The following is a 25339-nucleotide window of genomic DNA, read 5'->3' as shown; positions in this document are numbered from 1 at the left end:
TGGCATGAAGATCTCTCCAGGCCTCAGTGTCCTCATCTGTAAAACAGGAACAATAATGACCCCTTCACAGGGTTTTGGGAGGAAGTGGTGCTTTTAAGATTTTACAGGGGTTTGCAAATCTTGGTATTAGGGCTGGGGTGAAGGCCCAAGTCCAGTTTGGATTTTGATAAGGGTTAGGGATGGGTCTGGAGTTTCAGAGGCTGCCCGCAGGGTTTCCTCCAGGACTGGGTCCTGTGTCCTCTGGGCCTGCAGCTGCTAACACCCCCTATGCCTCTCCTCCTCAGCTCACGGTCTACCTGGGAAAGCGGGACTTTGTGGACCACATCCACCTCGTGGACCCTGTGGGTGAGTCCCTGGAGGGCGAGAGGAGGGCTGGGGGAAGATGGGGCTGGCCAAGCCTCCCAGAAATAGCTCTCAGCTCTCCAGAGGGGCCTGGTGCCAAGAACGGGGGTGAATGGCTTCCTGCTTCAGGCAGCAAGCATTTACTGAGCAGCTACTTTCCCACTCAAGTGAGCACTGCAAGAAGAGACTGTGGGAAGGACTGAGGTGAGAATCAGGGAAGGCGTCCTGATGATGGTAAGAAGGGTGAGGGTGATGACGACAGACACTGCCACTTACTATAAGGCGTGTCATGTAGCAGACAGTGGGGGTGGCTATGATGACTATCCCTGCTTTACAGACAAGGAGAATGAGGCACAGAGTGGCTCAGTGACTTACTCCAGGTCACAGAGTGAGTAGATAGAGGAGCGTGGTTCAAACCTGGCAGAGTCTGCAAAACTCTTTGTTCTGCTTCCTTGTGATGGCAAAGAGTGGGAGACAGGGAGAATCTTTCTTAGGACTTGTGAAATGGGGGCTGTCGTCATGTACATGGGGGTCCTGCTAGAAGCTGGGCTGTGGCTGAAGGCACCTTCCAAGTTCTTGTTCAAGTTCAGGGTTTTGCAATTTCTGCATGCTTGACATTTTGGATTGGATAGTTCTTTGTTGTTGTGGCCTGTCCTGTGTGTTATAGGCTGGATAGACACATCCCTGGTCTCTACTCATTCGATGCCCAGAGTACCTCACGCTCCAGTTAGGCCAACTAAAAATGTCTTTAGACCAAGTGCGGTGGCTTACGCCTGTAATCCCAGCATTTTGGGAGGCCGAGGCGGGAGGATCACTTGAGGTCAGGAGTTCGAGACCAGCCTGGCTAACATGGTGAAACCCTGTCTCTATTAAAAATACAAAAATTAGCTGGGCATGATGGTGGGCACCTGTAATCCCAGCTACTCGGGAGGCTGGGGTGGGAGAATCGTTTGAACCTGGGAGATGGAGGTTGCAGTGAGCTGAGATTGCGCTACTGCACTCCAGCCTGGGCAACAGAGTGAGACTCCATCTCGAAAAAAAAAAAAAAAGTATTTATTCATTGCCAAAGTGTCTCCTTTGGGGGCAGAATCACCCTGATTAAGAATGACTGCTCTCATTGGAAGAGCCTTGGTCTCATGGCCTCTTCTCATGTCTGTGAGAGGGAAGCCTAAAATTGCTCCTATTTTATAAATGGGCACAGTGAGGTCCAAAGAGGTTCAATGATTTTTTAAAGATGAGCGAACCAGCTGGGCGTGGTGGCTCACGCCTGTAATCCCAGCACTTTGGGAGGCAGATCACCCAAGGTCAGGAGTTTGAGACCAGCCTGGCCCACATGGTGAAATATCATCTCTACTAAAAAACAAAAACAAAAAAATAGCCAAGCGTGATGGCATGCGCCTGTATTCCCTGCTACTGGGGTGGCTGAGGCACGAGAATCGCTTGAACCCAGGAGGCAGAGTTGCAGTGAGCGAGATTATGCCACCGTACTCCAGCCTGGGTGACAGAGCAAGACTCTTGTCTCAAAAAAAAAAAAAAAAAAGATAAGCAAATCAAAGTGAGGCCTAGTATGGCCTTTCCCATCATGTCCCTGCGGGCTGTCCTGGGGCCAGGGCAGGAGTGATTTGTGTGGTTCCTGAGCCAAGGAAGTGAGCCCGGCTGCAGGCTTCAGCTCACCAGGAGGAAGACCTGGGGACACTGGGCTCCCAGGGCCAGGGGGCTGTCAGCAGAGCTCTTCATGGCCTGGAGCAGAACACCCCCACTTCTCCCCTCCAACCCTGCCTGGGACACTGTTTGGTGTTTTCTGAAGCTCAGTGTCCCTTTGCCATTGGCATCTTCTCCCTGAGGTGGCCCCTCAGAGGCCGGGAGCAGGCATCCTGGTGTTCACCTGTGGCTGCTTCATGTCATCATTTCTGGTGGGCCCTCTGAGGCCAGGGTTGTCCATGCCCATTGGCCTACTAAGGACAGCAGCAGAGGCGGCCCAGAGACTGGGAGAGGACAGGGGCAGGAAACCAGCCCCCAACACATGCAGGCACCCTGAGAGCTGTTCAGCAGGTGTTCACAGAGCACCCACTCTGTGCCAGGCCCCTTGTGAGCCCTGGGATCCTTGAGAGCTCTGGGCCACTGTGCAGAGCTGATCAGGGACTTACTGTGAGAGATTCTTCTCCCACAGTGACCCTGCCATTTGGCTTGATCTGATCACACCCTCCCTATGCTTACCGGTACCCAACCAAACCTGCACGCAAGTCCAAGCCCACTGGCCTGCCCAACAGGACATTGATGATCCATCCTGGCCCTCCTCTTCCACCGGCGATGGAGTGACAATGGGTTAGAGGGTAGGGGGAGAGAGAGAGGAAAGAAAGGTTTGGCCAAAGATAGACAGGGGATGTCAGCCAAGGGGGTGACCCTGAGCCAGTGTTCCTGGCCTCCTGGGGTGCTGAGCAGAGATGTCCTTTGTGTCCAGCTGGACTCTGCCCCCAAGGGCAGCCCTCACTACCCCCAAGGGCAGGACACTGAGGCACCTTCCACAATCTGCAGAGTGCTCTCGAGTTGTCAGCACTGTCTAAGTGCTGTACACATGTACCTGTTCAGTCCTCACGGGAGCCCCATGAGGGAGGCACCACAGATCACAACATGTACCAAGCCCAAGCTCTGAAAACCTAACATTGCTTCCAAGTTTAATGCAGAATTCATTTATTGGCAAACTTGACCCAAACTGATGCGAGGCTGTTTATGCCTTATTTAGCCTCTTGGTGAGAATATTTGTGTTTTCCTACAGAGGTATTAATGGCTTTAATAATAGGGTGCAGATCTTGCAGAGGTCATTACAGAATATATGGAACATGTACCATTTTGCCTATTTTATTTTATTTCATTTTGAGACAGAGTCTTGCTCTGTTGCCCAGGCTGGAGTGCAGTGGGATGATCTCAGCTCACTGCAGCCTCTGCCTCCCAGGTTCAAGTGATTCTCTTGCTTCAGTCTCCCGGGTAGCTGGAACTACAGGCACCCGCCACCATGCCCAGCTATTTTTGTATTTATAGTAGAGATGAGGTTTCACCATGTTGGCCAGGCTGGTCTTGAACTCTTGGCCTCAAGTGATCCACCCACCTCAGCCTCCCAAAGTGTTGGGATTATGGGCATGACCCACCATGCCCAGCCCATTTTGCCTCTTTATACTTCGCAATTTCTAAATTCCAAAGAATACCTGGTTCTAGGAGTTTTGGACCTATATAATTATTCTTACTAACAGATGAAGAAACAGAAATGGTCTCTAACCTGCCTAAAGTCACCAGCTGGGTCTGTTAGGCTGGCCTGGGATGGGGGAAGGGTGGATCATGGCGGAGGTGGGCAGTGCCACCCTCTAGGTGCCGGCCTTTCCATTTTTCTCAGGATGATTTTAGATGAACAGATGGTTGGATCTGGGCTTGGGCTGGTGTTTGGGGCACAGAGGTTTGGGAGACCAGGTTGGGAGAGGCTGCTTACTCTCTGTCCTTTCCCCAGATGGTGTGGTCCTGGTGGATCCTGAGTATCTCAAAGAGCGGAGAGGTAGGCTGTGGCCCCCATCCCAAGCCTGTCAAGGGCCTCCTCTTCCCCCCGGACCTCTAGCATAGGAACTCCCTGCCCATCCCCACTGGTTCCCCTGAAATCCCCAACAAATACCCCCACAGATGCCCTTGCCTCCTCCAGCCTGGGACGGCCCTGCCCCGAGCCTACTTTGGGAGAAGGTTTCCCCATGCCCTGAGCACTTTCACATCAATATGTCATGACTATGGCAAGGCTGGGGATGCCAGCAGGGCAGGAGTAGGTTCTTCTTTAACAGAACCGAACATTGATACCTGGGCAGTATCAATGCGCAGGAAGACAAGAGTGTGGACTGAGCTGTGACAAGACCCTTGTCATCCAGATACCACCCAGCACTTGCCCTGCCCCCACAACTCCCTGCTCCTTCCCCAGGTCCCCTACCCCCACCCCAGGCCTGCCAGACTACTCCAGCCCCCAACAAGCCTGTCAGACCGTTTTCATACCCCTCCACATATGCCCTGGGGAGAGGTGGGAGGGGGAAGGACAGAGCTGGCTCAGCAGGCAGCCCCCTCCTCCTCCCAGGGGCCAGGCCATGGCATCCTTCCAGGTACTCACTACCAGCCCTCCTGGTGGAGACAGTGCAGCCATCCCCACAGAGCTTGGGACAGGCCTGGGGCCTCCAGTGGGGCCCGTCCCAGGGCTGCTGCCGGCACTCTGGGCGGCTCCCTTGCTGCTCTCCCAGGCCCCTCCTCAGTGCTCCTTGCTCCCCACAGTCTATGTGACGCTGACCTGCGCCTTCCGCTATGGCCGGGAGGACCTGGATGTCCTGGGCCTGACCTTTCGCAAGGACCTGTTTGTGGCCAACGTACAGTCCTTCCCACCAGCCCCCGAGGACAAGAAGCCCCTGACGCGGCTGCAGGAGCGCCTCATCAAGAAGCTGGGCGAGCACGCCTACCCTTTCACCTTTGAGGTCAGGAACTGCCATCCCTGGGGCCCCATTCCAGAAACGCTGCCTCTAGGAAGCCCTCTGGGGTGGGCATAAGAGGGCGGTGAGGGTCAGCTGCTCCCTGCCACCCAGTTTCCCAGTGTATGCTGGGACCTAGGGCACTGTCACCTGTTACCTGGTAAGTCTCTTCTCCAGCCCCTGCTGGCGTTTGTCACCTGTACCTTTGGGCTACTCCTCAGACCCTTCTGAGGCCAGGTCATTGGTGGGAGAAAGGGGGCGCCAAGGGGCTTCAGAGAAAGAAAGAGCCCTTTCTGGCCCCTGAATCACTGCAAAGTATTTCCCGCTCAGATCAGCTCCCCACTTGCCCGGCAGCAACCCAGCTCGCAAGAGAGGAATGGCAAGTAGGTGATCTGTCTGCCCCACCACCTTTCAAATCAGAGACTTTAAGATGCTGGATTTCAAAATCTCAAGTTTCTTAGGCTCTCTGATTCTGAGATTCAGTGTGGTCTCTCCCTTTCTGCGAGGCTGAGAGAGTGGAGAGGATCACGGAGTCACCTTTTCCACGCAGACATGTTAGCTCCCTATGGCTGCTGAAACAGATTGCCACAAACTTGGCAGCAATTAAAACAACACAGATGTATGAGCTTACAGCTCTGGAGGTCAGAAGTCCCAAAACAGATCTCAGTGGGCTACCATGGAGGCGTGGCAGGGCTGGAGGCCCTCGGGGAGCGTCCACCTTTTCCAGTGTCGCTTTCCTTGGCTCACGGTGCCTTCCTCCATCGTCAAAGCCAGCAGTGGCTGTTGAGTCTTTTGTACATCCCATCACTGTGGCTCCGACATTTCTGCCCCCTGCTTCCACTTCTAAGGACTCTTGTGATTATACCAGGCCCACCAAAATCATCCAGGATACTGTCCCCATCTCAAGGCCTTAATTGGATCTGCAAAGTCACTTTTGTCATTAAGGTCCCAGGTTTGGGGGATTAGGGTGTGGACATCTTTGGGGGACCATTATTCTGCCAACCACAGTAGACATCATAGATCTATTTAAACCATTGCTGCGAGGACTGGGCTGGGCCAAACCCTTTAGATAAAGAAAACTCAGACACTTGTGGGGCATGGCTTGGCATGGTCTGATGGGGTAGACATGGCCTGTCCCCTGGGGCCCTTGGTCTGATGGGTGTATGGGAGTGTCTGGGCTGCAGGACATGAGACAGGACAGTGGTGTATGTGACAGGTGGCTCATTCTGTCCTCTTCTTGACAGATCCCTCCAAACCTTCCATGCTCTGTGACACTGCAGCCGGGGCCTGAAGACACGGGGAAGGTAGGTCACCCCAAGGGGACCATCTCTCTGGCTCCAGGACTCTCATGTCTCCAGGTCCCTGGCTTTCTCCCTGGGAGGTGGTGGACACACAGGACCACTCTCCCTGTTGAACAGTCTTTGTGTCTAGGCTAAGCTGGTCCTACCTTGGACAACCAGTCTCTCTTCAGACAGGGCAGCAGGTACGGGGTCAGCCTCACTCTCCCATTCAGTGATGGGTCCAGAGGCCCTCCTGAGTGGCGTTGGCTGCAACAGGACCAAAGTGTTCTGAGGACCTACACCTGGCCTCACGTAACCCCTGGCAACCTTGAATCAAGGTGCGATCATCCCCATTTCACAGATGGGGAAACTGAGGGTTGGAGAGAAGTGACACCACTAGCTCCAGACCTTTGAGCCCAGCTTCCTCATTTGCAAGATGGAGATAACAGCACGTGCCTCCTTGTCTTGTTAGAGGGATACCGGAGAAGCCACCCGGGGCCAGGTCTGCACACAGTAGTAGGTGCCCCCAGTCTGCTCAGGTGCCTGTTGCTATTTCTGGGCAGCTGCCTGGATGAGGATGGCCACCCAGACTGAGGCAGGAGTCCAAAGAGCAGAGGCCCGTTTGGGCGGTTTGGGATGTCCCATGTCAGATGGAGGAGGCAGCACAGCACTGGGGCTGAGCACAAGGGCGTTCCCCTGCTTCTTCCAGACCAAGGAAAGCTGGGCTGTGGGAGCTTGGTGTTCCTGTCCAGTGTCCTTGTTTGTAAAATGAGAGGTGGGCTGGCTGTGTACTGGGGACCCTGCTTCTCCAAGGCCCTGTGGTCAGTGACCCCTTCCCCACAGGCTTGCGGTGTGGACTATGAAGTCAAAGCCTTCTGCGCGGAGAATTTGGAGGAGAAGATCCACAAGCGGTGAGTAGGATGCCAGGGTGTGGGCTGCCTGCTGGGTGAGGGAGGGAGACAGGATGGGCAAAGTCCAAGAGGAGATAAGTAACAATACCTGGAAGTGTGCGAGGAGGGGTTCACATTCCAGCCTTGGAAGGGCACTCTGGAAGCTGGGAGGTCACGGAGGGCTTCCTTGGGGAGGTGGCTTCGACTGCTCAGGTTCAGGCTGCAGCATCTTCTCCTTTGCATCATTGTGGCAGCTTCCTCCCTCATCTCCCTGCCTCTCATTTCATCCCCTCCAGACTGTGTGTCTTTTTAATTTGTTTTGGAAAAACCCTAAATTCAGATTGTGTTAAACAGTGAGCAGGCTGTTTCCTGACCATCCCCATTTTCCAGTTTTCCTCCTGGGAGGCGTTCAGCAGGGGTGGAGTGTGTGTCAATGGCAGCTTCTAAGTGAGGAGGAAGTGGAGATAGTGAACCCATCCAGGGGAGAGTGACAGGGAGGTCGGCCCTCATCTAAGAGAGGGGAAGTGTTCTCTGGAGAAGCACAGCCCGGGCAGACAGAGAGCCCAGGCTGGCAGCCAGAAACAGCTGGCTCGGATGTCTCATGCCTGCCCCTCCTGGGTCGGGCTGTGCTCTGTCTGCCTCCTGGAATAGCTGGTGGGCCCTCGACGCTGATGTTCCTGCATCTAGAGGCACTTTCCCAGAGGAGGTTGGCTGAGGGCACAGCAGCCTTTTTAGGGCGTGGGCTGAGTTTGCCACCTGGTGGCTATAGGGTGTATTGCATGCATTTGCATCTGCAGCCCTGGCAGCTGTGTGTGGGGAGATGGGACTTTCCTCCCTTGCTTCTCTGTCTCCCTTTTCCTCTTAAGACCTGAGACCAGGGAAAAGGAAGGGTGCTGTGGGATGTGGGAGGAGGTTTGGTAAGCACAAGAAAGAGGAGGTGACCTCGAGAGCCAATGGGACATTTAAAATCCACACCAAAGAGTTACTAATAATAATGATATAGAAGCTATCATTTATCAAGGGCTGATTAGGTGCCAGACACCATTCACAGTGCTGGGCTGTATTCACTAATTTAATCCTCACAGCAGCTCTAAGAAGTAGGTCCTGGCTGGGCGCGGTGGCTCACGCCTGTAATCCCAGAGCTCTGGAAGGCTGAAGGCGTGCGTATCACTTGAGGCCAGGAGTTCCAGACCAGCCTGGCCAACATGGTGAAACCCCATCTCTACTGAAAATACAAAAATGAGGCAGGCGTGGTGGCATATGCCAGTAATCCCAGTTACTCAGAAGGCCGAGGCAGGAGAATTGCTTGAACCTGGGAGGCAGAGGTTGTAGTGAGCTGAGATCATGCCACTGCACTCCAGCCTGGGCAACAGAGTGAGACTCCATCTCAAAATAAATAAATAAATAAAAATTAAAAAAGGAAAAAAAGAGATAGGTCCTTCTGTCATCACCCTTTACAGATGAGGGAACAGAGGCAGAGAGAGGTTAATGTACCCAGGGCCACATAGTAAGAGGAGAGCTGGGAGTTTGACCCTGGCTCCCTGGTTCCAGGCAATGGAGGCAGCTTATCTGAGCAACGGAGATGCCGGCATTCCCAGCACACCACAGAGACGGCCTCACCGAGTCCCTCTCCCTCACTGGATCCTGATTTGCTCCCTGATCCCCTGTAACCTTCGTGGAGCCAGTCTTGTCCATGGGCCTTCTCCCCTCCCTGGGCTTGTCCCCTTCACTGGCTTGCATCCCCCTGACTGAATCCACACCTCCTTCCTGAACTCCAACGCCTCCCCAAGCCCCATTTCTTCTTGGGCCCCCTGTCCCCTCTGCATAGTTTTTCATAATAGATATCTGGCAGGTGTTTATTATATGGCAGGCACAGTCATAGGTGCTGAGAGTACAGCTGTGAATACCTTAGACACAAATTTCTGTCCTTAAAGAGCTTACACAAATAGCGTCCTATGTCACCAAAATAGATGACAGAGGGACACTATTTGTGTAAGGTGACATAGGGAGGCAGGAAGTGACAATGTTACCTATTTGGTGACATAGGGAAGCAGGAGGTGAAAAATGTAGTCCCTGTTTCAGCATCCTGCTGGGTACCAGGACCCAAATGAAGTGCGGCCACAGGGCACTTCTGGGACAGAACAGGGGAGAATGGAATGGAGCCAGATGGTGACAGACCCCTATGCTGATCTCTGCAGTTTGGCTGGATTCTAAGGTGATGGAGAGCCATGCCAGTCTCTTGAGCAGGAGAATGATGTGAGGCTCGAAAGGAGAGGGGATGAAGGCAGGTGACCCTGGTCCTCTTTCACTCCGCCCATCTCCATTAGGAATTCTGTGCGTCTGGTCATCCGGAAGGTTCAGTATGCCCCAGAGAGGCCTGGCCCCCAGCCCACAGCCGAGACCACCAGGCAGTTCCTCATGTCGGACAAGCCCTTGCACCTAGAGGCCTCCCTGGATAAGGAGGTAGGAGGCTCGGGCTTGGCAGGGGGTGGGGGCTGATCCACCAGGGACTGGGCCTCAGATCCCAGCTCTCTCCTGGCCTGCAAGGATGCCTCAGGTAGGAGCTTCTACCCCCAGCCCTGGGACCACAGGGCTCAGGGAATCTGAGACCTCTCATGGGGGATTTGGAGAAGCCTCTTGGGCCTAAAGGAGTGGCAGAGGGGGTATGAACTTGAGGGATGTGATGGACTTCAGAAGCGAGGAGCAGACCCTCCCGAAGGTCCTGGACATCTCCCCCACACCTCCACCAGCTGCCTGCCGCAGGCCGAGTGCTGAAGGCCAACCAGCATTGCAGAGGGGGCACGGCGGGGGGCCGTGACCTCCCTGCCAAACTCTGAGCATCAGGGCCACAAGCCCTGCAGAAAGAAGGGCCTCCCCTCAAACTCTGAATCAAACCCAGCTGACTGATGGCTGCTGTGAGCTTGGGCTGGCCCCTCCTCGAGGTGTGGGCACCCCCTCTCTCTCGGGGCATGGCTGAAGGGAAGTGCCTTAGGGCAAGATGCAAGTTGAAGCCTTTTTGTAGGGATTCAGAGTTGGCTCCCTCAGTGAGCTGGTGAGCCCCTCCTCACCTTTCCCTGCTTCTTCCAGATCCTTCCGTGGACAGAATTTAGAGCTGGCAGGGACTTCAGACATCACCTAGTCCAACCCCTTCATTGCACAGAGGGAGACCCTGAGGCTTAGATAACCTACCCACGGTCACACCGCTTTCATCATCATCAATGTTATTGTTGTCGCAGTTACTGCCGGCCAAGCCAGAGCTGGAGCCCAGGGCTATTACCTTCCAATTCTGTTATCTTTCAAGGGTCCCACCAGGGAACTGAAGGCTAATGTGCTTGGTGGCTTTTGTGCCCCCTTAGCAGCAGTGGGAAGTGGCTGATGAACTTGGGGCAAATGTCACAATGCCTTGGGGGATTCGGAGAAGCCTCTTGGGCCTAAAGGAGTGGCAGAGGGGGCACGAACCTGAGGGATGTGATGGACTTCAGATGGGAGCAGCAGACCCTTCTGAAGGTCTGCCCAAGGTCTGGGGAACCCCAGAAGATCACATGGGGGCTTTTCTCCCTCCCCTTTCCCTAGAACCTTGCTGTCCTCCCAGCCAACCCCATCCCTTCTTATGCCCCCCAGATCTATTACCATGGAGAACCCATCAGCGTCAACGTCCACGTCACCAACAACACCAACAAGACGGTGAAGAAGATCAAGATCTCAGGTACCCCAGACAGAGGGTCAGCTTAGGGCACAGGGAGAGGCAATCTTCCCAAGGGCTGGGGGTGGCTGAAGGATCTCCCCTTGTTAACAGCCTTGTATAAAAAATAGCCACTGAAGCCCAGGGCCTGCTCTGAGCCACAGGGCAAAGCTTTTGAGCTGGGTAAGGCAGGCTGCTTATTGGCTAGGTAAGGAGTTTGCTCTTTAAGCCACTTCTTCAGTTTCTTGGGTTCTGGAAAAAGCTGTCCTTGAGGGCAAGGCTTTGGTTATGGAAGGAAATGGGTGTGTTTGGGGCTACCCTTTGGATGTAAGACAGGGGTGGTCTCATGCGGAAGTCCCCACTGGTGGCTTTTGGCCATTGCCTGGGGCTGAATATCCCCAACCCGGGGACGCCTGTGAGACTCCATGGGAGCTGCATTCCCGACTCACTCCACCTCGATTCCTCTCCCTCCCTAGTGCGCCAGTATGCAGACATCTGCCTTTTCAACACAGCTCAGTACAAGTGCCCTGTTGCCATGGAAGAGGCTGAGTAAGTGGGCACAAGTCTGGCCTTGGGCGTGTGGGATTGGGTGGGAAAAAGAGAAGCTCTAGGTGTCCTGTTACAGGTCCAGGTGGCTCTTCTCCACCTGGCAGAGGGCTGGGCCTCAGACTTCCTTGCCACTCAGAGCAGATGATCCCGAAGAGCCTTTTAGAAACCATCCACCTGATTTAGCTACAAGAAAATGCATGCTACAGTCAAGGAAGAGACCCACTAAAACCAGAACGACAAAAGAAGACCTAATGAATGTGAGGGGATTGGGGTTGTGAGAAAAAATAATTACGTTGTACAAGAAACCTAGGTTGAAGGGAAATACTTTGTTCTTCGGCTTCCTGGTAGCCAGGGCAAAGTGGGTAAGGCACTAGGTACACAGCTCTTGTCTGATAAAGGGGTAATCCAGCTCATTGGGTAAAAGGGGTTGTGTGTGGGAGTGTAGAGAATAATTACACACAAAAAAATCATCTAGGTTTGAGGAGAACTACTATAGTTGAGCATGGACTGAACTTTGTCCCAAGCTTGTTGGCAGCTAAGGCAAGAGGAGAGATCTCAAGTGAAACATCTTTACTTACCTAAAGGAAGTAAATGCTCCCATTCAAAGACATATACATTTTTTTTTCCTAGCCCTGCAAGTAATTTCTTGCGGCAATTATACCTGATGTAATTTTACATGTATATGTGTATTTGTTTATATATAATTCCAATCAGTATTTCTTGCAACTGAAAACATTTTTAAAATGTTACTACATGGCCTTTGAAATAGTTTTTAATTGTCCTATAGGTGAACATGCTATGATTAGATCAACCTTTCTCTGGTTACTGCATATTTTCCATATCCACTGTTGATTTTTTCAAAAAAATCAGAGCTATGAGGCATAGATTCCTGATGGTAAAGTGAAGTGATCTAGAACCAGAGTAACATATAATCCCTAAAGAGTAGAAAATCCCAACCACTGCAGATGGTGCCAGCGTCTGCATAACGAATACCAGCAGGGATGGCTGGGGAGGCATTTGCACTCACAGACTTGTTTACTTCTCAGGAAGCACTGTGGGGCTGGGGTTGCTGCTGCCCCAGTATGTAGAGGAGGAAGTGGCTCAGAGAGATGTGACTTGCAAGCTAGCAAGCAGAAAGCTGAGGCTGGAACACAGGTCGTCCGACTCCAAGGCTTGTTCACTGTCTGCTGCATGACAGCTCTCTCATTGGAAAGGATGGGGGATAGAGCAAAAGCAAGTAAAAATTGGACAATCAAAACACCCTATATATGATGGATGTAATCAAGCAAGTAAAGTTTTAATTGTTGAGCCTAGAGGGTAGGTATATGGGTGCCCAAATAGCTTCATTTATGGTTTGTGTGTAGCTATAATTTTTTCTTTTTAAAATTTGTTTAGAGACAGGGCTGATGCTCACGCCTATAATCCCAGCACCTGGGGAGGCTGAGACAGGCAGATCACTTGAGGTCAGGAGTTTGAGACCATCCTGGCCAACATGGCAAAACCCCATCTCTACTAAAAATACAAAAATTAGTCGGGCATGGTGGCGCGCGCCTGTTATCCCAGCTACTTGGGAGGCTGAGGTAGGAGAACTGCTTCAACCTGGGAAGTGGAGGTTCCAGTGAGTCAGGATCGCGCTACTGTACTCTAGCCTGGGCGACAGAGCGAGACTCTGTCTCAAAAAAATAAAATAAAATAAAATAAAATAAAATTAAATTAAATTTGTTTAGAGACAGAGTTTCACTCTGTTGCCCAGGCTGGAGTGTAGTGGTATGATCATGGCCCACTACAGCCAGCCTCGAACTCCTGGGCTCAAGTGATCCTCCTTCCTCAGCCTCCCAAGTGGCTAGAACTACAGGTGTGCACCACCATATCAGGCTAATGTTTAAAATTTTTTGTAGCGATGGGGTCTTGCTATGTTGCCCAGGCTGGTCTCAAACTCCTGGCGTCAAGCAATCCTCCTGTCAGCCTCTCAAGTTGCTGGGATTACAGGCATGAGCAACTGTGTCCGCTGTGGCTGTACTTTTTTTTTTTTTTTTTTTGAGATGGAGTCTTGCTCTGTCGCCCAGGCGGGAGTGCAGTGGAGCAATCTCAGCTCACTGCAAGCTCCACCTCCCGGTTTCATGCCATTCTCCTGGCTCAGCCTCCCGAGTAGCTGGGACTACAGGCGCCCACCACTATGCCCAGCTAATGTTTTTGTATTTTTAGTAGAGACGGGGTTTCACCGTGTTAGCCAGGATGGTCTCGATCTCCTGACCTCATGATCCACCTGCCTTGGCCTCCCAAAATGCTGGGATTACAGGCGTGAGCCACCACACCCGGCCGGCTGTAATTTTTTAAATAAATGTGTTTTTTAGCACTGTGCTGCTTGGCTAGGATAATCTTTTAGAATATCCGAGATCCAGTCCTGTTTGTGCGTAGAATGTAGATGTGCCTCTTTTGAGTGGCAGTGGTCTTCTTGCCCGAGCTGGGCTGGCCCAAGTGGTCTGTGCGTCTGGGGGACAGAGGTTGGGAGAGGGAGACTTGGAGCAGGCCCAGACTAGATATTCTGCTAGCCTGGAGATCAGGGCTGGGGTTGGCTCTGGGGAGGGCCATCTCCACAGCTGCTTCCCTTCTTCCCAGTGACACTGTGGCACCCAGCTCGACGTTCTGCAAGGTCTACACACTGACCCCCTTCCTAGCCAATAACCGAGAGAAGCGGGGCCTCGCCTTGGACGGGAAGCTCAAGCACGAAGACACGAACTTGGCCTCTAGCACCCTGTGAGGACCTGCCCTCCTAGCCCTGGGCTCCTAGTGCACCTTGCCTGATGGGGCCACACCCTCCTTGGTCCCCCCAGTTCAAAGACAAGGCTCAGGCTACCCTCTCCACAGCCTTGTCAAGGCCTGTCCTCAGGTGCTTGACTTGTCAGGGAAGCTGCCTCCTTACTCCCACCCCTACCCAGGGGTGACTGAGTGAATAAGATGGACCACCAGGCCAGCTCACTCAGGCAGTGCTGGGCTCTGCTACCATGCCTGGGGGAGGGCAACCTGGGAAGGCTTCCTGCAAGAGGTGGCAGCTTCTGACGTAATGCCTTCAGTCAGACGGAGTGTCCCTGAGGAGAGACCAGGGTGGTGAGCTGGGTTAGACCCAACCGGGGGTGCCCCTCCAAGTCAGGGGTCCCAGGGCATCTGGTCACTCCTGCTGCACAGTCATCATGGATGCCTCTAGGCCACTCTGCTCCAGCAGAGCCCTGTCTATGGGGATGGCATCTTGCCCTCTTGCGAGTGTGGTCCTTCAGTGGGGCTTTGGCCTACGTCTAGAGCAGCCGCCACTCCCAGCACAGACTCAGCTCTCTTCAGCAGCCCCTGCACAGCCTCCTACTTACCTGAAGCTTTTTGCCCTGTCTCCACTCTGGCTCACACCCTACCCATCTTCAAGACCCAGCTGAGGCACCACCTCTGCGGAGAAGTCCTTCTCTGATGGCCCCCACCCCACCCCAGCTGCCTCGCCCTCTGTGAACTCCCCGTGTGGCCCTTTCTGCCCGTGGGTTGCTGAGAGAAGCAGAATCCATCTGAGGGGAGGAGGAGCTGGCCCTCATGGTGGGGACGCTGGCCTGGGCAGGGAGAGGGGCTCAACAGGGCCACACAGTGAGTGAGTCTCACAGCCAGACTTGGAACCGGGGCTCTGGGTCCCTGCTACCTAAGGGCACTGCTCGCCTTCCTCACCTCCACTGGGCTCTATTGGACATGGTAGCTGAGTGGCTAGCCAGATGGGGGATGGACGGCCACTGCCCCCCAGCACACCCACCCCTGAGGTGTCTCGCCCACCTGGCAAGGCCCCTGAAGCGGCTCCCCTGTGTCACTTTGCAGGTTGAGGGAAGGCGCCAACCGTGAGATCCTGGGAATCATTGTTTCCTACAAAGTGAAAGTGAAGCTGGTGGTGTCTCGGGGCGGGTGAGTGCTCTAGCCAAGCCCAAGACCCGGGAGTGCAGAGGGGAGTGTCCCAGATGCCCACAGGCCCCTGCCCCATTCTGCCTGTTTGCAGCCGTTTTAGCTGCATCCACCTTGGAGGAGGAACCTCCTGTCCCTTCTCTTCCTCCCTTCTGTTCCTCTTTCTCCCCCGCCCACTTTCCTTCTCTTCCTTCCTTGGCCCTCAGCCCCTCTCTTACCCCTGCCCATCTCCTCCTCCTCCTCTATCCTGGGTCTGGGCTCACACTGAGGGTTGGCTATGCCCAGGGGACGGCGTCCTCAGAATCTATGCTGTGGGGTCCCCAGGGGTGCCATCTCCTCATCACGCCTTGGGCATAGCACCTACCCCCATGCATGCCCAAGCTAATTTTCTGAGGAAACAGCTAAAAGGGTTCAGAACCCAGAGCTGGACTGGGGATTTGCTAGCTAGTCAGCTTTCCCATTTTACAGATGGTGAAACAGAGGCCCAAATATTGCCCCAAACATTGCCTGAAATCTCCTCCCCTAACTCAGGTCATAGCGGTGGACCAGACTGCCCTGCCCTGGAGCATAGTTTGGTGGAAGCTCGGGGAGAAAAAACAAAAACAAAAACAAAAAACTACCATGTTTCTTTTTTGTAACTTAATTCATAAATTTCTGTGAAAAGATTGAAAAGCTAAATTCCATTAGACATTGGGTCTCCTTGATTATTAGAAGAATGCCTCTTGGCAGGTGGCAGTGTGTAATCCTGAGCTGATATAATAGGACATCTCAAAATTACAAATCCCAAATCCTGTGTCTGGCGACCTTTCAGGATCCACAGCCCCTCATTCTTGGCAACCCCGGAGTCCTTCCCTCTGCCTTTAGATAGTCCGGCCTCCTTGGGGCAGGCAGTACTGGGATTAATTTTTACACTGCCTTTACAGATGAGGATCCTGGGGCTCAGGGGTTTGCTGAGCTGGGTCTCGATCCCAATCCCTCGGGGCAGGGCTAATGCCATTTCAGTGTATCCCTGAAAGAGCAGTCAGGGCTGTGCAGGGGGGTGGGTGGGAGTGTGTCCCATGGGTCTTCTCTATCCGGGGGACAGCAGAAGTGGTGAATGAATGTGCTTTTTGTTTTCTTCCTCTCTGAACTCTCTCCTGACCACTTCTGCCTCCTCTGACCCACCCAGCCTGTTGGGAGATCTTGCATCCAGGTAAATTCCTCCCTTCCACCTGGTTCACCCACCTTCCTGGAGGGCCTGGAGCCCATTGGCTTGACTGACCAGAATCACAGGGCACTGGGTTGGAAGGAATCTTAGTGGTCATTTCAGATAGCCAGGTTCAGGTGTGAGCTGGGAGACACAATTTCTCCTTAACAAACCTCACCTTGCTCTTCCATCCCACCCGAGTGACAGGGATCTTTACAGAGAGCAAAGCCTGATTACACTGATGCAGGGAGTGGCCCCCAAGAGAGCTGTCTGAATTACTGATCACCTGAATTATAGGAGCTTTTGGAGAAATGCAGACTTCATGGCTTTCAAACTTCTACACTAGTGAGGATGAACTGCTGGCCAAGTGTTGCTAAGGAGAGGTCCTCAGGAGATCCTATTTTGTAAACAAGGTCTCCTTGCAGCCAGCTGGATGCACTTATATTCCAAAAATGCATGTACCCCAAACAAAGCAGTTTGGCCTCCTCCTGTCGCAAGATGGCAGTGTGGCTCATCCTAAGAAATCTTAGACTAATTTGACAGGTGAAATTCATTCCATTCAATTCAGTTCCATATCATTCAGCAAAGATTTCTTCAGCCCAGGCTTGTGTCCAGGCTGGTGCTGAGTGCCAGAGTCCCAGAGAGGAATCAGATGTGGCCCCTGACCTTATCGTTCCTGGCCTGGTAGAAGGTTAAGATCCAGATTCTTCCACTAAAATGTTGGCAAACCCAGTCTTCCACCAGCTTCATTCTGAAGCAATCCCCAAAGCAAAAGGAAAAAAAAAAGAGAGAAGAAAAAAAAGGCCAAATAGCTCTGACAGCCTTATAAAACCCCCAGGTTCCCACTGAGGGGACTTAAGTAACGATTCTGGCAGGCACAAGCTTCACATTTTTATTTTTATTTTTTATTCTTTTTGAGACAAGGTCTGACTCTATTGCCCAGGCTGGAGTGCAGTGGCACAAACTTGGTTCACTGTAACCTCCTCTGCCTCCCGGGCGGAAGCCATCCTCTCAACTCAGCCTCCTGAGTGGCTGGGACTACAGGTGTGCTCTACTATGCCCAGCTAATTTTTTTTTTTTTTTTTTTTGAGACGGAGTCTCGCTCTGTCTGCCAGGCTGGAGTGCAGTGGCACAATCTTGGCTCACTGCAACCTCTGCCTCGCAGGTTCAAGCAGTTCTCTGCCTCAGCCTCCCAAGTAGCTGGGATTACAGGTGCCTGCCACCAAGCCCGGCTAATTTTTGTATTTTTAGTAGAGACGGGATTTCACCATCTTGGCCAGGCTGGTCTTGAACTCCTGACCTCGTGATCCACCCGCCTCAGCCTCCCAAAGTGCTGAGATTACAGGCGTGAGCCACCACGCCCAGCCTAATTTTTGTATTTTTAGTAGAGATGGGTGGTGGGGGCAGTGTCTCACCATGTTGCCCAGGCTGGTCTCGAACTCCTGAGCTCAAGGGATCCGCCCGCCTTGGCCTCCCAAAGTGCTGGGATTACAGGCATGAGCCACTGTGCCTAGTCAAGCTTCACAGTTTAACTCAGCCCTTTAGCTGCCTCATCTCCCAGAAGTTCCGGTGGTTCTAGAAGACAGGCGTTGTTGTTCCCGTTTCCAAGTTGAGCTCAGTGAGACTCAAAGCTAGAAAGTGCTGCACCAGCGAGTGGCGAGGCTGGAGGCTGGTGGAACAGACCTTTTTTTTTTTTTTTTTTGAGACAGTCTTGCTCTTTCGCCCAGGTGGAACAGACCTTTCTAATTGCACGGCTTGTGCCTCTGACCACTCCATTCCCTGTCCCTTCCTCTTTCCCAGCTGGGCTCTGGACAACAAGATCAGTGGGATGTGGCTTGTGCCTGTAGGCACTTGCAGTTGGGCAGTCTCCTAGGGTGATGCCACCCGAAGCCGAGAGGAGCCTTCAGGGTTGCTTTTGTTAGTCTCAATTCCGCTACCATCACACAGTGATCAAGGGTGTGGTTATGGAGCCAGAATCTAATAATAACCATTAATAGCTGTGTGGCCTTGGGCAAGATATTTTAATCTCCTCATGCCTCAATGTCCCAGTCTGTACATTGGTGATAATAATAGGGTTGTTGTGAGGGTTAAATGACTCTATGGAAGGGGCTTACAGTAATCCTTGGCACAGGGTCAGTACCATGTGAATACCTTCTCTTATTCTGTCCATCAGGGCCAAGTACAGAGAAAGCCTCATCAGAAGCACTGGCTGGTGGCTGGGTCTTCCCGGCCGCATTCCCCTGCATCCCCACAGTGTAATCAGCCTTGACTAAACTGACTAAATTGACTAAACCTGACTAAACTGACCTCAACAGCGCTTCATCCAGATTGCAGGGGTGCTAGGGTCGGTCACCTGGGCACTTTTACAAGAGCGCCCTGGAGGTGTTGGGAGACGGGATGGTGTGAGGGTGGGAGGAGTTCCAACCTGGAAGTTGGGAAGGGCAGTGTCAGGGGAGGCGAGGGTGGCTGTGGCGATTTGAGGTGGGCAGGGTCCCAGGGCACCTCTGGAGCCCCGCAGTCACCACGGTGCATGCTGCTCTGGGCAATCCTTTCCCACCCCTGGGCCTCCTCCCAGCCCGTGGGAACCCAGGGAGCCTTCTCAGGAAAGGGGAGGCTTCCATTTCTTTTTGGAACCAGAGGAAGTCTCCTTGTCCAGCTCCCAGGCAGACTGAGGCTCCGAGTGGCAGAACTGGGGCTGGAGGGCATCTTTTGGATCTACCTCCTCTGACGGCAAAAGCCTCTGTAGTCCTCGGACTGACAGGGCATCGACATCGAGTCTCACAGCCTGCGAGTCTGCTCGAGGCTCACTGGGTCTGGGTCTCTGTTTCAGCGACGTGGCTGTGGAACTGCCCTTCACCCTAATGCACCCCAAGCCCAAAGAGGAACCCCTGCATCGGGAAGGTGAGCAGAATCTGTGGGTCTCTGGGGTAGGGATTCTCCAGCAGCTGCCATGTGACCCTGTAACCCACCCACCCCCAGGTTCGCCCTCAGCCCAGTCACCCTTTTCTCAGGTCCCCAGATCTTTTGTGGGGTCCAGAACTCGATTTGCTTCTGACCCCACCAGGAGACAGTGAGGCGTGGCTCCTGTTCCCCAGGGGAGAGGGAGGCCAGGAGTGGAGGAGGGAACTCATTGGCCATGCTTTGAGCCTCTCTCTTGCACCCAGACACGGGCTGGATCCCGTTTGGAAGTAGGGGAAGGGGCTGCTTGGATAAGATGATCGCTGGACACACTATTGTCATGTTTTTCTTTTTTTTTTTTTTGGTTTTGAGATAGAGTCCCACTCTGTTGCTCAGGCTGGAGTGCAGTGACGTGATCTTAGCTCACTGCAACCTCCGCCTCCCAGGCTCAAGAGAGTCTCCTGCCTCAGCCTCCCGAGTAGCTGAGATTAATTACAGGTGGCTGCCACCACACCTGGCTGATTTTTGTATTTTTAGTAGAGACGGGGTTTCACCATGTTGGCCAGGCTGGTCTCAAACTCCTGACCTCAGGTGATCTCCCCGCCTCAACCTCCCAAAGTGCTGGGATTACAGGCGTGAGCCACCACGCCTGGCTTGTCCTGTTTTTCAAGTGATAGCAGATTGGTCATATTTCATTGAATCTGAGACTTTCAGTGGAGAGAGACGACATTATAGTAGGTACGATTAGGACAAAACTTCCATGGTTAAACTGTGCAGTGCCATCGACAGTAAGACACACTCCAAGTTTGGAGATGTTAAAATGTGAAGGAAAATATAAAAAAGATTATCTTAGACTTGGTGAATGGCATGTGTGCAAGGAATTAATGTAAGTCATGCTGGAGACCTGTCAAAAGAAACAGAAGTTTAGAGGATTTTCTGTTCTTCTGGGGCTGCGGTGGGGATCCGGGGCCCTCCTGGTGCCATCCTCCCTGCCTTTCAGATGATTTGGGGTGTTTCAGTACCGGGAATGAGTCCTCCCCCCTCTCCATTCCCCTTTATCGTTTGCCCTCCTCATGTTAGTCTGGTTGTCCCAGGGTGGGGGCCTGTGCTTACTCGCCCCGTGCTCATCCACTCACTAACCCCTGGACACCCTGCCCTGTGTTTAGTTCCAGAGAACGAGACGCCAGTAGATACCAATCTCATAGAACTTGACACAAAGTAAGCCAAACCCTGCCTGCAGACATCCGGAGGGTGGGCCGTGGGTGGGCGGGGTGGAGGGGGTCATTTGCATATATGCTTATTAACCCCTGAGGAGCCGCTGGTCTAACCCCGTCTGCTGAGAGCCACCTCTGCTCGCCTCTTCAGCAACCCGCTTGCCTGCATGTGACTTGAAGGACCCTCCGTACCTGTTCCTCTTCCTCCTGCCTTGGTGGGGTCTGTCTTCCTCCCTCGTCCTTGCACGTCCGTCCGTCAGTCCGTTCGTCCATCCACAGCGCCTGCTCGGCTCACACAGGGCTGGTCCATGGCCCTGGGCTCGGCTCTCCTGTCCTGCCCACGCCAACCCGTGGAATCAGGCTGTGGGGTGGGCAGGGGACTGGGGATCTTGTTGCTTCTGACTCCTGAGGACCAACCGATGTGGATTTCCCTGCGGTCAAAGGCCATCGAGTCACCGGACAGTGGCCAGAGGGGGAGGACCTGGGCCGACTGCGTGGACCACCTCCAGGGCCAAGTGGCTTTCTTGCTCCAGCTCCAAAGCCAATCTTCCCTTGTCCCCCAGGAGAAATCTGGGGTGTGGGGGTCTCAAGTCACCCCATGAGGATGCCCCATGCACTGGCTGAACCCTGTTGGGCAGGGGACCGGGGTGGACCCCTGCATGGTCCTAAGTGGACATGTTTCATGGTAGAAGGGAACTCGCTGTTGTTAAAGGCAGTCTAGTCCTGAAACCCCACTCAAGCCTCCCCTTTCCTCACGAACAGGTCCTCTGACCCCTATTTAGATTCACATCCTCCTACCCCAGCCTTCTTCTGTCTGGGATCCCCCATGGTAGAATCTGAGCTAACACTCTTGGGAGAAAGGTTCTTCATGGTCTTCTCTTCCATTAAGCCAAACTACTCCTTGCTGACCAGAAACGGGAATGATTCCTAAGGGTAGTTTTCTGGGTGGTGGGGTGGGGTTTGCCAGGCCTATTCTTGGAGGATTCAGAACATGTTGTGAAACTACTGGTGGCCTGGCCTCTCACAATGGGAATAAGTCCTTCTTCTGGCTACAGAGCCACACTGCTCCCCCGACCTCCTAAAGAACCGGGTTACTTTTCTAGCCCTCAGGCACAAAAGTCAAATTCATGCCCCTCTCTGCCCCTTTCATGACTGGCCCAAGTCCTGATGTGACTGTCCCCACTGCCACAGTTGGCATCCATATCTGCCAGCCAGACAGGCCTTTCTGCTCATGGTCAGCCCCAGAGGCCAGAGACCTCAGAGAGGGTGGTTCTCTCCCCGGCCCCAGAGCCATACTCTGAGTCACATCTGGCCGGGCCTCTGGATAAGCCTACTCTCCCTGCCCCTGCAAACACACCACATTTTCCTTGTCTCTCCCACCAGTGATGACGACATTGTATTTGAGGACTTTGCTCGCCAGAGACTGAAAGGCATGAAGGATGACAAGGAGGAAGAGGAGGACGGTACTGGCTCTCCACAGCTCAACAACAGATAGACGGGCCGGCCTTGCCTCCACGTGGCTCTGGCTCCACTCTCATGCACTCGGATGCTTATTCGTCTTCTTCCCGTTCTGGTTTCCTTTCCCCTTTGTTCTTCCAGTTTCTACCAGGGGGCCCCGTGGGCTTCCAGATCACGGTGATGAACCTCTGGCCTCAGGATTGGCCCCACATCACCATGCCAACAGGACCACAGCGCACTGGCTCCACCCCATCTCTGCCATCTCCACTCCCCTCCTTTTCATGCTGTCTCCCAGAAAAGCTGCCAGGGCTCTGGCCTTGGAATTGGACTTGAGATGGGGAGCAGACAGAGGGGGATGGGGAATGTGGGACACGGTGTGGTGGGCATGAGGGCTTGGAGGGGTGGGGATGAGGGCTCAAGACACGAGAGAAGATGTCCACGGTCCCAGGTGGTTAACAAAGTTCTGGCAGCTAAAAGATGACCGCTGGCAGCTAAAGATGACCGCTGGCAGCTAAAAGATGACCTCCTTCTGGCTGGGAGGGGCAGAACTGTGGACAAATTCTCAATGCCTTTTTGAAGTTCTGACCCACCAAAGACCTTCTGCCTTCACCCTCCTCCCCACCTGATGTCCCTCTGTGTCTGATAGTGATGTTGGTGAAAGTTCGTAGACCCCAGGAGTAGAGAAAAACAACTGGACTGACTTTCTTACCAGCAGTTACCTAGACTGAGGCAAGCTGTGTGGACTCATCCAAGTATATTTCAGTACTGTCAGGCTGTGACATCTTAGCTACCTTGTATTTCAAGTGCATGGGCCTGTCTAGAGATATGCACAGAGAGAAAAGCGGAGGGAGGGGGTCTTCAGCAAGCACCAGCCCCCAGCAGAGTGAGCTGAAGCCCCTGAGGAGGGTTCCCGTAGGGGGGCGCTCAGAGATGGGGGCAGGGGGCGGGGAGAGGAGAGTCTGCCTTATGTCCCTTCCTTGTGGACTTCACGTGGTCATGCAGGAAGTGAGGATGGGGGTCTGGCGGGGGCCGAGGCCACTAATATCCTCCTGCTTCCCCCTGCCATTCTCCTGGGCTGGACTGACCCTACGGACTGGGAGAGAGTGCCTGAGGCCACCGTGCCACAGTCAAAGGGGGTCCTATCTCAGAAGATGGCAGCATCCACTGAGATATCCTCACCCGAAGGGAAGGAGGCTGCTGGGTAGCAAATAAGCCCCTTCTTTTCTTGGTGGGTTGATGACCTCCCGTAGCTCCCAGTGTCATGGGTACCCAGTACGCATTAGCTGGTGTTGGGGTGATTGAGACCTGGGGCAATTCCTGGGGCAAGAAGCCAGATGGGAGATGAGATAGAAAGTGTTAGGAGTTATCCTCTTTGCCTGGCCTTTGAGAATAACTTACTGTGTGCCTTTGGGCAAGTTCCTTCCCCACTCTGGGCCTCAGTTTCTCACTTGGGAAAGCAAGGAGTTTGACCAGATGATCACAATGGGCCTTCCTAGCTCTGGCCACCAAGAATTTGTGAACATTAGAGCTCCTGGTCTGGTGGGTGGAGCCAGAGCTGCTGAGTGGTCTCTCTGCCTCCAGAGGGGATTTATTGGACCTCAGAGGTGGCAGGGCCCTATGGAGCACCAACTCCCCTCAACCCCACCCTGTGCCCAAGACTGGTAAGGGATTGATGTCAGGCTGTGGCCGTAGCTAGCATGAGTTTCCCAAGGAGGGACAGAGCATGTCTTTGCTGAGGCTTGGTTGAGGGGCTTGTGATAGGGCTTGCAGTACCTCACAGCCCGCTGTGGGCACAGACACCCTGAGGTTTACCCAAGCAAATAATACATTGATTAGCAGGACAAGGGCTCTCTCCTCAGTTTCTGCTCCCTTCCATCTCTCTCCCATACTTGTCTGAAAAGGGAGACAAACAAATCTTATACAAGTGGCATCTCAATCCTTTCCAGTCCAGCACCTCCTGGGGCAGGCAGTGTGACTTATTTCCCGTGGTGAAATCATCTGTTTCACAAGCCTGGCAGTGTGACTTCTGTGTCTCATGACCACTCAACCCAGGGGACCCCTCCCCAGACAAGAACCAAGTCAGCTGGGGGCAGTCGTACTACCCTGTCCAGTCTTGAGGGCCTAGTTGCGGGTCCCCCAGGCATCCAGCGCCTCCTAGAGCTTGCTGGGCAGGCTGCCTCATCTGGGCAGGCTCAGAGCTGATGAAATGCTGGAGCAATGCATGGCAAACATACGCCCTCCAGTGTCTTCTGAAACCTTTGGGGCTGACACAAGATCCTTTAGTGTTTGGGATGACCTCCTTCCTGCAGACCTCTTCCCCTATCCCTAACTCATGCATGGAAAAGCTTTGTCAGGCTGGTTTCCCGAGCCTCCTCCACCTCAACATCACGTACACCGTTTTGGGTTTAGCCCAGTGTTATTTAGCAAATTTCTCCAGCTGCAGGGAAGGATCAGAGCACTATCTTTTTTTTTTTTTTTCTCCTTGAGCCAGGACTGCACAAGGCAATGGCCAAATTTAGTTGAATTCAGCCTACCATCCTTTGCTGATGACTTAGCTCTATGCCAAGTACGGGAGACACAGAGATGGGTCAGTCGCAGCCCCTATCCTCAGGAAGCCCATGGTCAGGGAAACGTTGTAGGGAGAAGTAAGAGGGGGCAGTTGCCTTCAGGGCTCCTGGTGGCTGCTGGTCCCTATGGTGCCTTGATGTGAATTAGAAGACGGTGCCCTTTCCAGGTGGATTCAGACCCACACTAGAATGCACAGCTTTGGGAGTGACACACAGGTTGGATTTTGGCACCCCTTGCCCCTTGGCCAGATGCCCTGCTTCACGGCCATATGCTGCAGCCTCAAGGGACACACAGGCCAAAGTGTTTCCTTCAGCCTCTTCCTGGAGAGGAAGCCCCAGGTCATGTTTCCAAGCTTCTGGTCAACTCCAGGCACCACCTCCCAGCCCCCAAACATGGCCGAGCCAGTGCTTCTCTGCAGGGCCCCCTTCCTTTCTGGAGTCAGCCTGTCCAGGCGAGACCTTGAAGTGAAACTAGGGGTGGGGGAGCCTCACTAGGCCCCAGGCACCAGCCCACAGTACTGGCAGTTTCTGTGCCAAGCGTTTGGGGCCTGCACTGGCAAAGCCATCCGTCACTGAGACTTTGCAGTGCGCCCTGTGGGTGGCGTGTGGACACCGGTCTGGGCAGGAAGGAAAAGCATGCCCCGGTGAAAACCCACCGAGCAGAGGGCCAGCTGGACCTCCTCAGCATTCCACCCAGGGGAAGAGTTCAGTCCCCATGAAGATAAGGACTGAGTTATTTGGCTGCACCTCTCCTCAGCCTCAAAGCTCAGACCTGCTAGAGCGAGTTCACCTGGCTGTTGGTTCTGTGGGAGAGTTCCTGACAAGCTGGTTCCTACGTGGTGCAGTAAAAGGAACTCTGTCC

At 53.5% G+C, this 25339-nt stretch overlaps 1 protein-coding gene across 2 annotated transcripts in view; it reads left to right on the top strand.

The window, feature by feature from the left end:
- ARRB1 (arrestin beta 1) overlaps positions 1 to 21962 on the top strand; it is an 84851-nt gene extending 62889 nt beyond the window's left edge. The window contains exons 3-16 of one of the 2 annotated variants that reach the window (XM_032166945.2): positions 285 to 345; positions 3842 to 3886; positions 4636 to 4832; positions 6071 to 6130; positions 6950 to 7017; positions 9324 to 9459; positions 10618 to 10702; positions 11155 to 11227; positions 13847 to 13984; positions 15074 to 15157; positions 16323 to 16346; positions 19171 to 19241; positions 20405 to 20456; positions 21836 to 21962. In XM_032166945.2, the coding sequence (XP_032022836.1) occupies positions 285 to 345; positions 3842 to 3886; positions 4636 to 4832; positions 6071 to 6130; positions 6950 to 7017; positions 9324 to 9459; positions 10618 to 10702; positions 11155 to 11227; positions 13847 to 13984; positions 15074 to 15157; positions 16323 to 16346; positions 19171 to 19241; positions 20405 to 20456; positions 21836 to 21947 (1206 nt within the window). In that variant the 3' untranslated portion in view covers positions 21948 to 21962. The other variant, XM_032166947.2, reaches the window with a different exon arrangement.
- Positions 21963 to 25339: the final 3377 nt, after the last annotated feature.

This window comes from Hylobates moloch, unplaced genomic scaffold, assembly GCF_009828535.3.
Source record: "Hylobates moloch isolate HMO894 unplaced genomic scaffold, HMol_V3 SCAFFOLD_11, whole genome shotgun sequence".
NCBI lineage: Eukaryota > Metazoa > Chordata > Mammalia > Primates > Hylobatidae > Hylobates > Hylobates moloch.
The sequence above is the reverse complement of the archived record's forward strand: the minus strand, read 5'-3'. Positions and strand labels throughout refer to the sequence as shown.